This window comes from Pipistrellus hanaki (assembly GCF_964339955.1).
Source record: "Pipistrellus hanaki genome assembly, chromosome: 3".
Lineage (NCBI taxonomy): Eukaryota > Metazoa > Chordata > Mammalia > Chiroptera > Vespertilionidae > Pipistrellus > Pipistrellus hanaki.
Genome location: NC_140505.1, coordinates 153,458,749 through 153,472,224, shown reverse-complemented (window position 1 = coordinate 153,472,224; position 13,476 = coordinate 153,458,749). Strand labels below are relative to the sequence as shown.

The 13,476-nt window shown below is 40.6% G+C and overlaps 1 protein-coding gene across 1 annotated transcript in view; it reads left to right on the top strand.

The window, feature by feature from the left end:
- Positions 1-6,706: 6,706 nt before the first annotated feature.
- FGD4 (FYVE, RhoGEF and PH domain containing 4) overlaps positions 6,707-13,476 on the top strand; it is a 206,620-nt gene continuing 199,850 nt past the window's right edge. Inside the window, exon 1 of the mRNA XM_084877864.1 lies at positions 6,707-7,278. Coding sequence (XP_084733990.1) covers positions 6,999-7,278 — 280 coding nt within the window. The 5' untranslated portion in view covers positions 6,707-6,998. The remainder of the gene's footprint in view (positions 7,279-13,476) is intronic.

The following is a 13,476-nucleotide window of genomic DNA, read 5'->3' as shown; positions in this document are numbered from 1 at the left end:
CATGTCATGATCGGTGGGAAAAACAAGATTTTCCCCAAAATACTTCTTAAAAACATGTTCTTATTGGATGTTAAAAATTTTCAAAGTCCACCACGTTTGAATACATGGTGCACATTACTGTACAGTTTCCGTACATTTTGAAGGATATATGTGTGACATTTTAAGGATATTTTTTGTTTAGTAGATTTCATTAGAACTCTGTTTTGTTGGTTTTTAGAAACTTTTTTTTTTTTTTAGAACTTTGAGAGTGAGATCAAATCAGGGAAATGGAATAAGTAAATGGGTTCCAATAATTTCAATAGGTAGGTATCAATCTATTCTTACATTCTCCTGGTAATAACTTTGCATATGACTATTAAACCTGCAGTATTTTTCTATAAACTAACCACTACTGAAAACTCTTGTGGCAGTTTGTATTGATAGATGAACATTTATTGACCGCATACTGTATGCATCAATGGAATCTCAAAAGTTCCTTTAAGATCAACCAATAGAGCAAGATTATACCAACTACCAATCATGAAAAACTGGAAAAGATGTGGAAGTAATGGTGCTTGCAGCTCTATACTAAACAATATTGATGCTTCTAGGGCAGTTTGGTTATTTAGGCTATATGAATACAATATACTATAGTATAATATGTAACAGAATACATTTGATAAAAATCTGAAAATAAGCACAGAGAGCCTCTGACTGTGTCTATTAAACTGTCTAAGGCATTGAGCATATTATTACAACTGATTTAGTTCTTAAAATATGTTCTAGATCAGCAAAGACACAGATAATAATTGGCCGGGTCAGTGAAGATTACACCAATGAGGCTCCAGAGGCAGTGTCAGCCTTTTAAGTTCAAGATTCAAGCCCAATTTTGCTCCTTATACTTGTTCCCGGCAGAGCTTCCCTGTCCTGGGACAGGAGTTACTTCTCTTCTCCACAGCCTGGGAGAGACCTGCTCAGTTCAGGATAAAAACATTCATTTCACCTGGAATTAATCAGATTATTTTCCTGCAGATTGGTCAAAAATGAGGTTCTGCCCACACCATTCATTTATTTTCCCAACTTTTCTTCTTTTTCTAGTAATAAAAGTAACACATGTTTATTGTAGAAAATTTAGAAGATGTGAAAAAGTAAAAAGAAAATTATATTAACTATAATCTTATCTTTCAATGAAAACTCCTGTTAACATTTTGGTGTCTTTCCTTGAATCATACTGAATATACAATTCTGAGTCCTGTTTTGTTTTGTTTTTAAAATATATTTTATTGATTTTTTTAGTATATGTGCTGCCGAAGTGAGCACTATTTTATTGATTTTTTTAACAGAGAGGAAATGAAAGGGATAGAGAGTCAGAAACATCAATGAGAGAGACACATCAATCTGCTGCCTTCTTCACACACCCCACTAGTGAAGTGCCCACAACTGAGGTATATGCCCTTGACCAGAATAGAACCTGGGACCCTTCAGTCCATAGGCTGACGCTCTATCCACTGAGCCAAACTGGTTAGGCTGAATTCTGTTTTTTCCTCTAAACATTTTAGGATGAATATTTTTGTAGATTATTAAAAGTTATCAATGACATTATTTTTAAGGCTAGCAACATATTCTTTGGCATGGATGAATTATACTTCTTAAAAAAGGACTCTTATTGACTGTAAATTGTTTCCACACATTTACTCTCACAGATAAAGATGCTATTAAAATTTTTATACAAAGCCTGGATGGTATGATTGATTGTCAACCCATGAACCAATAGGTCACAGGTTCCATTCCCCACTAGGGCACATGCCTGGGTTGCAGGCTTGATCCACAGAAGGAGCCTACAGAAGGCAGCCAATTGATGTTTCTCTCTCCCTGTCCCATCCCCTCTCCCTAAAATCAATAAAAACATATATAAAAAAACACTTCATAAAAATTTTGTACAGAAATTGTCATCTAAATTTCTGACTATTTGCTTAGGATCCATTCCTTTAGGAGGAATATTGTTCACAGTCATGAAGAGTTTTTCCTGTCATGCATTTGTCTTCTGCTAGTTTCAATGAGTACTTTACTTTGTGAAAGCTACTATAAAAGATGCTACAGAGCATCCAAATAGGAATTAGACTACCACCAGGAGCTTGTAGTCTTGAAAGAAAACACATAAATACAGAATATGGTGGACAGTGACACATTCCACTGAGTTTCAGGTTTGCATTTTGGATAATAAAAAATAAGGGGTCTTGCCGAAACCGGTTTGGCTCAATGGATAGAGCGTTGGCTTGGGGACTGAAAGGTCCCGGGTTCGATTCCGGTCAAGGGCATGTACCTTGGTTGCGGGCATATCCCCAAGAGGCAGCTGGTCGATGACTCTCTCTCATCGATGTTTCTAACTCTCTATCTCTCTCCCTTCCTCTCTGTACAAAATCAATAAAATATATTTAAAAAAAAAATTAGGGGTCTGACCCTAGCTGGTTTGGCTCAGTGGATAGAGCATCAACCTGCAGACTGAAGGGTCCCAGGGTCCATTCTGGTCAAGGGCACATGCCTGGTTGTGGGCTTGATCCCAGTAGGGGACCTGCAGGAGGCAACCAATCAATGATTCTCTCTCATCATTGATGTTTCTATCTCTCTTTCCTTCTGCCTTCCTCTCTGAAATCAATAAAGATATTTTTTTAAAAAACAGGAGTATGTTTTCTTATAATTAGTTAAATATGGTAGCATGAAAATGTTTATTCTAAAAGTATTTCTGATTGCCAATATTCTCATGAAAATGCTAATCACATATTTGTGTCTACTTTGGAAAAAAGCTCTATTTGAGGTAATGCATAAATAACATCACTGACTTCAGTTTATACTTTTTTCTTATTCATAAATAATTTCAGGGCTGTTTTGAATATGCTTATTTCGTACTCTAATGATGCAGAGTTATGTAGACTACTGCAAATGTCTATAGATGTGTGGGTTTGTAATAAAGCAATGGTGTCATTGGAGAAAGAGGTAGATTTACAATTATAGATTTGGCTACAGTCTTATAGCTTCACTGTGTCACCTTCTGTTGACATAGCTATGAAATGTACAAAGGTATAATATGTCAGAGCTTAAATTACAGTTTTTGATAATAGTTTAATAATTTTTCAAAATCAAACAAAACTTTTATGTACGATTCTTATTTTCACCTATATTAGGGGTCAACAAACTTTCTCTGTTAAGGGCCAGTTTCAGATTTATTGTCAATCTGATATCTATCTCAACTACTCAATACTGCTGTTGTGTGAAAGCAGCCATAAACTGCTAGCTGGGTTTAATAAAATTTTATTTATGGACATAGAAATTTGTACTTTACATAATTTTCATGTATCACAAAATATTCTTTTTATAATTCCTCCTCCCTCCAACCAGTTAACATATTAAAAACCACCCATCAGGCCCTAGCCAGTTAGATGGATAGAGCATTGGCCTGCAGTCTGAAGGGTCCCTGGTTGGTTCCAATCAAGGGCACATGTCCAGGAAGCAGGCTCGATCCCCAGTGAGGGGTGTGCAGGAGGCCGCTGATCAATGATTCTCTCTCATCATTGATGTTTCTATCTCTCTCTCTCTCTCTCCCTCTCCCTTGCTCTCTGAAATCAATAAAAATATTTTTAAAAAATTAAATGAAATAAATAAATAAATACCAACCATAAGTTCGTGGATCATACAAAAATAGCAGGGAATTGGCTGGATTTGGTTCACAGATCACCATTTACTGACCCCCTCATCTAGATGATCTCATTTGAAAACAACAAAGGAATATGGGTAAGTCCTAAACTAAAACAGTGCTAAGCAATAATACTAAAACATTAAATACATAGCTTTATAATTGCACAAGAAATTTCCTAAAATTTGGATAAACGATTTTTCTTGTATCAGTTCGCTTTTGGCTAAACAATAACAAAAATGTCTGGCTAACAGTGGCTTCACAGCAAGGACAGTTTATTTTGCCACTTATCCAGGATGCAAGAGGTGGGATGTTTCTGGGGTTTTTCGGTCCCGCTTTGAACTCACCAACAGCCTGGGCTCTTCCATCATTCTGTCCTGCCGTCCTCAGGAGATCCATGCCATCTCCCCTGCTGTCACAAGATGGCTGCAGCACTCAGGCCTTCCATCTGCATCCTTACAGGACCACAGAGAAAAGCAGGAGTAGGGAGAGGGTGGATAGGCGATGGCTCCTTTTATTTATTTATTTGGTTTTATTTTTTAATTAAATTTATTAGGGTGACATTGGTTAATACAATTTCATAGGTTTCAGGTGTATAATTCTATAGTGCATCATCTGTATATTTTATTGTGTGTTCACCACTCCAAGTCTCCTTCTATAACCATTTACCACCCCCTATACCTTCTTCTTCTACCTCTCTCTACTCCCCTTTTCCTCTGGTAATCTGAGAATCACCATGCTATTGTCTATATCTATGAGCTGCTTTTTGTTTTTTGTTTTTGTTTGTTTAATTCCTTCACCTTTCTCACCTAGCCCCCCTCAAGCACCTTCCCCTCTGACAGTTGTCAGTCTGATCTCTCTATGAGTCTATTTCCATGTTATTTGTTAATTTTGTTCATTAGATTCCACAAATAAGTGAAAGCATATGGTACGTGTCTTTCTCTGACTGGCTTACTTCACTTAGCAAAATACTCTCTCGGTCCATCCATGCTGTTGCAAGATAAGATTTCCTTTCCTTCTTTTTTATGACCGAGTAATATTCCATTGTGTAAATGTACTGGCTCTTTTATCCACTCATCTACGGATGGACACTGGTCTGCTTCCAAATCTTGGCTATTGTAAATAACACCGCAATGAACCTAAGGGTGCTTATATTCTTTTGAGTCAGTGCTTCAGGTTTCCTTGGATATATTCCCAGAAGTGAAATTGCTGAATCATAAGGCAGTTCCATTTTTAATTCTTTTAGGTAACTCCATACTGTCTGCGACAGTGGATGCACCAGTCTGCACCCCCACATCCCTTTTCCCCACATCCTTGCCAACACGTGTTTGTTTGTTTATTGATAGCCATTCTGACAGATGTGAGCTGATAGCTTATTGTGCTTGAATTTTTGTATTTTTCTGATGATTAGTGAAGTTGAGCATTGTTTCATGTCAATTGGCCATCTTTATGTCCTTTTGAGAGAAATGTCTATTCATATCTTTTGCCCACTTCTTAATTGAATTGTTTAATTTATTTTGTTGTTGAGTTTTATAAGTTCCTTATACATTTTGAATATTAAGAACTTATTAGATGTATTATTGGCAAATATGTTCTCCCATTCAGTCCCTGTTAAAATAACTGTATCCTCTTCTTCAATGAGATCTTCATGAAATTATCTGCTGTATGTCAGCCCCCTAATGCTGCTATAGAAAGTCAGCATCATTTATGCCTTTTAGTGACATTTTTTCTTTTCTTTAAAAAAATATATTTTATCGAGTTTTTACAGAGAGGAAGGGAGAGGGAGAAAGAGGTAGAAACATCAAGGAGAGAGAAACATTGATCAGCTGCCTCCTGCACACCCCCTACTGGGGATGTGCCCGCAACCAACGTACATGCCCTTGACTGGATTCGAACCCGGGACCCTTCAGTCTGCAGGCTGATGCTCCATCCACTGAGCCAAATCGGTCAGGGCCCTTTTTTTCTTTAACGATATTTATACGAAATCCTATCTAGTGAAAGCATTAAAGTAAATAATTAATATTTATAATTCATTTACAGAGGAAATAATTATTAAATAGCAATTATTATTAATTATTATTATTATTAAAGATTTATTATTAAAGTGAAAGAAATTTTTCACCTTTCTCCATTGAGATTGAAATAAGAGTGAATCTGCTGTAAAGTACTGACTTCTATTAAATTCTAGTGTAGGAAGTGATGTTCTACCAGTAGTTGAAGCAACTGACTAGTTCATTATTTTTTATCCTGAGTATTCTTTTTTTATTTTATTTTATTAGGAAATAGATCAGTCTGAGACAGGTTATGTTGATGAAATTAAATAAAATGCTTTTTTTTTTTTTAAAAAAAAAAACACATTTAATTAGAATTAAAACACATCATATAATTTTTCCTACATTGGAAAATATTAAAATAAAAGTTAAGGAACATGGATTAGTCTATTGTCTTCTGTTACTGTGTTAATTCCAGGAGAGGGCCGATTCCGGGCTGCCCGCTCCAGTGTGTACAGTGGATCTCCCATGGCCCAGGGCTCCAGGTCCCTCCGCCAGGCCCCGTGCACTCCAGCTGGCACTTGGCGAAGCGTAGCTTCCTGGCAAGGCCAGGGTGCAGACACCAGGTCTGAAGGTGGTTGCACATCAGCTCCGCTCCCTGTCGCTTCCGCGTCTTGGTTTCCCAATCTAAAACACTTCACTGGCTGGTTAGCTCCACGACATAAATACGATCATTATTCAGGGCTCAGGTCAGCAGCTGAGACACACGGAAGACCCTTTCCATGCGGGTCTGCGAGGACAGGCAGCCATCGGGCAGAGTCCGAAGAAGCTGTACTGACCTCCCCTCCCCAAACCCGGGCGCGCAGCTGGGCTCCGCGGACCCCGGGAGCGCGCAGGTGAGCGCCCAGGTGCGCGGCCGCAGGTGAGCGCTCGCGGCGCCCTCGGCCAATGGGCGCGCGCTGGGCGGCGGGGGCGGGGCCTCAGGCGGCGCCGGCTCGGACCGCGCCCAGGGCGCTCCACTAGGCACCGCGCGTCCCTGGCAGCTCTCCCGGCCCGCGGAGGAGGAGGGCGGGGGCGGAGGCTGTGCGCTGGCGGCTCCGCTCGGGCGGCCTGAACTCTGCGCTATCCCCGTCCCTCCGGCGTTTGGCTCCGGAGAGAAGTGGGAGGAAGCAGCAGCCCCAGCCCGGTGGCTGCCGAAGCGGCGTCAGGTGAGTGCGGGAGCCGCCGAGAGCGAGCGAGCGCTCCAAACTGCGCGGCCTCCCGCGCCCCGGGAAGGAAGGGGCGAGGAAGACTCGCCGAGGAGCCGCCGGAGCAGAGGAGTCGCGCCCAACGGGGGCATGCAGGCGACACCCCCCGGCGTCGGGCTGCCCCTGAGGGGCGCGCCGAGCGCCCACTCGCTCCCGGACCCGGGCCGGAGAGAGAGCGGAGCGGGCGGCGAGCCCGCCGGCGCCGGGAGCAGCAAGGGCGCCCACGACTTCAGGCGGGTGGCGATTCGGCGCAAGTCCAACGTCTCCTACCTGCTGCACGGGACCCCCAGACCCTGGAGCCGGCCCCCTTCGCACCCGGGATGGGCCGAGCCGGCCGCCTTCAGGATCCAGCCGCCCGCGGGCACCCCAGGTGAGCGCTCGGGCCGGGGAGGGGTGAGCGGGGGGCGTGGGCTCCGGGGTGGGGCGCGCCCTGTGGGTGCGCTGGGTCTGCCGGCTGCAGAGGGAGCCTGCCGGCCCGGGAGGTTTTCCCAGGGTGGGGAGAGGGGGCTGCGCCTGGCCTCCTCCCCCCGTTGCTTATTTTGTCCCTTTCCCCCAAAGGACCTTGGCTTGGGCAGGAACGCGCCTAGGCTGAGCTAGCCTTGGAGGTCAATTACCAGAGAATTCCGGAAGTCAACGCACCACTCTTAAGAGTTTGGTTATCATACCCATTTCCTGAACACCAAAGTTTATGTTTATTTGCTAAATGCTTGCTTTAGGCAAGTCCGCATAAAGGATTAGTTAGTGAATGGAGAGGCTGATGGTCACTCTGGTCTGGCAGCCTCGTTTTTGAGTGACGGAGGACCAGCAATCCTGAGTGCTCCGGGTTTGGGTTTTCCCTTTTGGAAAACAGCCCCTCGACTCCCACCCTGAGTGTGAGTAGCTGCATATGAAGAATCTTAATTCTTATTGCTCTTTTCGTACGGACACATTTAGGTATCAGCAATGCGGTATTTTGATTTCTGAATTCTCATTGAATCTTAGTATTGGAAGAAATGAGCAAGATGATTTATTCAAGCCCACATCTCCTTAGCTCTTCAAAGGCATTCCTTTCTCCCAAGGGGAACTTGAAACTATGCAGAACACACTAGAGATGCTTTTCTTGACTTGCAAAACTTTTCTTTACAATCCCCTCGACCTTGTTTTGTGCTCTTATTCTGCCATAACCAGAGATGTCTCGTATGTAGACCAGTTATGAGGCAAAAACCCTTATTTAAGCAGCAGGAATACAGGTACTTAACTCACTTTCACTCATTTTGTTCTGGTTTAGCAAAGCTGTTGTGATGGTCTGAATGTGATAAGCTTTGAGGTTTAAAAATAGTCCTTTTCCTGAAGCTGTGGTAGTCACAGGGCAGAAAAAAATATGACAATGACTTATCATTATGATGAATTTATAGCCACAGTAGATAAGGGCAGAAGTAGTGATATGAGGAAAAAATGTAAACAAGTAACCAAATTACAGTGCTTCAGGTCTGGATTTCCTCATCTGCAAAACGAAGACACGGGTGAAATAATCTCTGAAATCCCTTCCAGGTTTAGGTGATTCATTCTTCCTTCTAAAGTGAAACTGCATTGCTCTTTGTAGAAGTTATTTATTAATCCGCTTTTCAGTTGTTTTAGCTTCCCAACGTCTTAATCATCAGCTGTCTTCAAACTTGAGGGTAATGGAATCCAAGCCTTTTATGCCACTTTACTTAAAAATCACCTACATAGTTTCAAACTCTGAGCAAAAGATAATATCTCCCTTCTCGATCTAGGAGTGAGGAATGTTGTGGCAGCCTATAAATATTTCTACAAGGTGTTGTGCTTATAAAAGAAAGTTTTTTTTTCTTCTTTTTCTTTTCTATTTGTTGTTAATATTTATCCAAGGATATTTTCCCATTGATTTTTAGAGGGGGTGAGACACAGAGAGAGAAACATTGATGTGAGGCCAGGTACTGACCAGAATCGAACCCAAGACCCTTCAAAGGGCCCAACACTCTGTCCACTGAGCCAGACCGACTAGGGCGCTATTCTATTTTTTTATTCAGAGAAATTCAAAGCACCGTCCCTCCCCTTTCTTTTTTTCTTCTGAACATGAACTCCCAAGTTTTTGCTGCTATTATTATTAGGGTTGAAAAGTAATTACTGTGTCTTCCTGGGTACAGTTGTTTCTCTTTATCATAATATAGTCTGCAGTATCTGTTGGAAAATTATCTGGTGTTTTGACAGGTAGTCTTATGACCACACCTTATTCAGTTTGGTGGGGTAAAACAATTAGAAAGTGCTTCCTTGTTTTAATCAAATCTGCTAATCAATATTAAGTCTCATTCAACTATCTATCATTATATAAAGTCTTCTCATCAAAAAGTGCCAGTCTATAGTACCTAGAAAAGTATTTACATATGAAAACACAACATGTAGACTCATTGCATACTCATAATCAAATCATTACTTTCCCTTTCAAAGAAGGAACAAAAACTGAGGTGTCAAAAACTCAGCAGAGAATTCAGTTTAACGCTGTTGTATTATATTCTATGATTGTGAAACCCACTATTTTTAGAGTTCTCTGCTTTTTGGTCAAAAAGAAAAAAGAAAGGAAAGGAGAAAAAGTCTACCAACTACATCCTCCATATGTAGCTGAATGTGAATCTTCTCAAATAGGGAAAAGGGAGAGGTGAGGTAATTAAGACAGGCTTTGGGGACCTATAGCACCCAAGTTCTAGTCCCACTTTCTTTACTAGTTGTATGAATTGGACCAAGACGCTTAACTCATTTCTTAGTTTCCTCATCTGGAGATAATGTACTTTATAGGACAGTTGGGAGGTATTATAAAGGTAAATGTTATATTTATATAGGTAAATGTCTGGCACAAAACTAACATGCCAGATAGTATCCTAACAAGGACTCATTATCCATCTCTGTCCCAAAGAATCTGGCACTATCACTGGCACATAGGAGACACTCGATTAGTGTTCACAATAGCTACTATTGATCATGGGCGTTCTGTGTATTAAAGAACTCTGCTATGTGATACACACATGAAGGCATATGTGTATGAAATTTCACAGGAATCTTACTAGGTAGGTAGTACAGTATTATGCCCATTTTTCGGTTAAAGAAATTGAGGCACAGAAGTTTTACTAACTTTCTTGGAATCATAAACTGGTACTTATTTATCCAGGATTCAAATTCAAAGCACATAATGTAACCCACATAATTCCATTATGGAAAAAATGTAAAAGAATAGTGTGTGTGTGTGGTGTGTGTGTGTAGTGTGGGATTGAACTTTTCTTATTTCGTGTTTTATCTGGTTCAACTTTTCTGTTCCTTCCCCCTTTCCGTGGTGTGAATATCTGAAACCTTTGGGGGTAGAGGAAAATCTTATCTATTGAATGTGTGTGTTTCCTGCTATTATTCAAGGTAGTGTGTTTCCTTAATTATTCCTTAATTTTATGGGAATCCTGAAGGATGTGTGTTGAAGATACCTTTCTGTAGAAAATACTTGTTTGTTTCTACTTCCAAGACTATTAACCAGGCATTTCCCTGACTTGAAGATGTTGTAAATCTGAGTTCAGGCTTGCTCAGGGGAGAGCAGTGTCATTATTTTCCTTAATTAATCTAGGTTTGGTGTAGGACAGCAGACTTACTCACTAGTTTGCTTTGGTGAAAGGCGGATTTTTCCTACCTCACCCTTTAACAGAGGTGTAGCTCTTCAAGTGTGGAACACTGAGGTTGTTTCTCATGTTCAGTCCTTTCCCACTCAGAAGCTCAAAATCAAGTCTCCCTTTCCCTTACAAGACCCTCAGGTTTCAGGAGGGAATGGCATTGTTCCCATGGCAGCGCAGGCCTACAAATTAGTCTGCCACTAGGGTTGAGATTTGTCATTCTTTTTCCTTTTTTCCCTCTTATCCTTGGGAACCTTCATTATCTTATCTCAGCAGTGCACTTAAAAGTATATCCTTTGTTATTTATTGAGCATCTGGGTAATGTGTGACAAAGTCTCTTCACATTATTATGACATGCAAGCTTTCCATAAGTAAGAGTTTCTTTTTAAGTTCTCACCATGGTTGGAATACTCAGGTTTTCAACATAAAGTCCAATATCATGAGTACTTTTAGAGGACCAATTTCACCTTTGTTGAGGGGGGTGGGGGGGGGTTTGCAGTGGAAATTTGGGTAAGAGGGATAAGAGTATTGCTTATTACGGTAAATGTTGGCTCTGAATCAGAACTATATGTATTTTACTTACAATTCTTATTTTTGTGACAACTCAGCAAGATAGGTGGTATTATTACCATTTACAGAAGAAAGAAATCGAGTTTCAGAAAATATTACCTGCAATGTTGTAAAACTAGCCTAAGTTTCAGAAGCAGGATTTGAAGTAGGTCTCTCTGGCTTCATTTCTCCCATGCTTGCAACACTAGTTTTTAAGATGTCCCAGAGCTTTGAAAAGCAAAGTCCAATTCAAAGACAGTGTATTCTCTATGTTTACATATATGTTAGGGCTAATAATATTTGTGACATGAATGAATGTGTCATATTTAAAACAGTGATCTAAACAAGTAATTTGTTTAAAGATCTATAATAACATAATGATGTACGTCAATATTGTTAATGTTTGTTGGAAGTTGCTTAAAGGTGGACTTTGAGATTGAAAAGTCCTTCAGAGGACAGGAACCAGGAACAGTTTTTTTTTTTTTTTTTTTAACTTGAACTTCCTTCCAAGAGCAGTTTAAAGAGCAGTTATCTTTTAATGAATAGCCATTCATTAGGTATTTGTCCAAGGTCACTACCTCTGGACATTCAAGGTATTCAGTTTAATTCTTGTGTAATTTGTACTTAAAAAAATTTTAACATGCATTTGCTGGAAAGTTGATTGAAAAAAGACTCAAACATGGTGTGTTTCGTTTTGTTGATGTAAGCATAGTGAAATTCACTACGTTTGGACAGGAGCTTATAATCTGTATTTTTGAAAAAATATATTTTATTGATTTTTTTTTTTACAGAGAGGAAGAGAGAGGGATAAAAAGTTAGAAACATTGATGAGAGAGAATCATCGATCAGCTGCCTCCTGCACACCCCCTATCGGGGATATGCCTGCAACCAAGGTACATGTCCTTGACCAGAATCGAACCCGGTATCTTTCAGTCCTCAGGCTGATGCTCTATCCACTGAGCCAAACCGGTTTTGGCTTGTAATCTGTATTTTTAAAAAGTATATCAGATAATTCTGATGATGTGTTTGGTTTCCAAATGCCACCCTACTGGCTGCATCAGAATTGCTTGGAGTGCTAATTAAAAATTCCCAGCCACACCCTAGATTTGAGTAGGGTTGGAGAAGCTATACTTTCATCAGGTGCCCCGATTTTTCTGAATGCAACCAGTTTTGAACCACCGGGCATTCCCAAACATGGGTAAACTCCACCATTGATCCTGAGGATAGGTTTTGCTGGTGCCAGGCAATGTATGATACAGATTGCCCCTCGACTAACACATCATCTGGGCCCTCTGTACTTTTTGGCAAACTTCTTGCCTATTCCTGGTTGATTCTTCATTCTTTTTTTTTTTTTATAATTTTTTTTTTTATATATATACATCTTTTTTACTTTGTTCTTGTTTCTCAACCCCACCCTATCCCTCTTGAAATAGACTTTAATTTATGCCGATATACTTTTTATATCTAACAGGAGTATCTAATGTGAGCTCGGTTGACCTCTTTTTGCTTCCTCCTCCCTCTCTCTTCTCTTCAAATGAGTTTAAACTTTGATATTCTCTGGAGCTACCACCCAATAGAGCTTCCTTACTTAAACTACTGTATGTACTTCCTTTGCTGTCTCCGTTTCTTTATCCTCCTCCCCACTTATTTCTAGGCTACCTTCTGTTCCCAACTGGATCAGTACTCTGTTACCTAACAGCCAGTTTTCAGCCCTTCTTGTTAATTTTTTCAGTGGCATTTGCTTCTTTTTGAAGCCCTCTTTTGGGTCTGGATTACATGAGATCGCCTGATTTTCCCACTTCACTAAATCTCAAAGTTTCGTCCTCTGGCTAGCCCATTTTCCTCCTGCCACCTCTATTATTTCCTGCCACCTCTTTTATTTAATCATCTCATTCAGTCTCTGGGCTTCTCTAGGTCATCTGTATTGCTCTGCAATTTTTAAGGCCTGCTTAAGAAATGTAAATGTCACAAGGGCACCAAATTGCAACTTCTGATGTAATCAAGCCTTTTCTCCTGACATTCCTTGGCGGTATTAACAACCTTGCTTTTCTTTGGCTTCAAAGATTATTTTAAATCTGCTCTTCTCTGGCCAAAACCGGTTTGGCTCAGTGGATAGAGCGTCAGCCTGCAGACTGAAGGGTCCCAGGTTTGATTCAGGTCAAGGGCATGTGCCTTGGCTGCGGGCACATTCCCAGTAGGGGGTGTGCAGGAGGCAGCTGATCGATGATTCTCTCTCATCAATGTTTCTAACTCTCTATCCCTCTCTCTTTCTTACTGTAAAAAATCAATAAAATATATATTTTTTTAAAAAGACATCATTAAAAAAAATCTGCTCTTCTCTGTTATCTTCTTGCCATCCACTCTGCCTCCTGGAC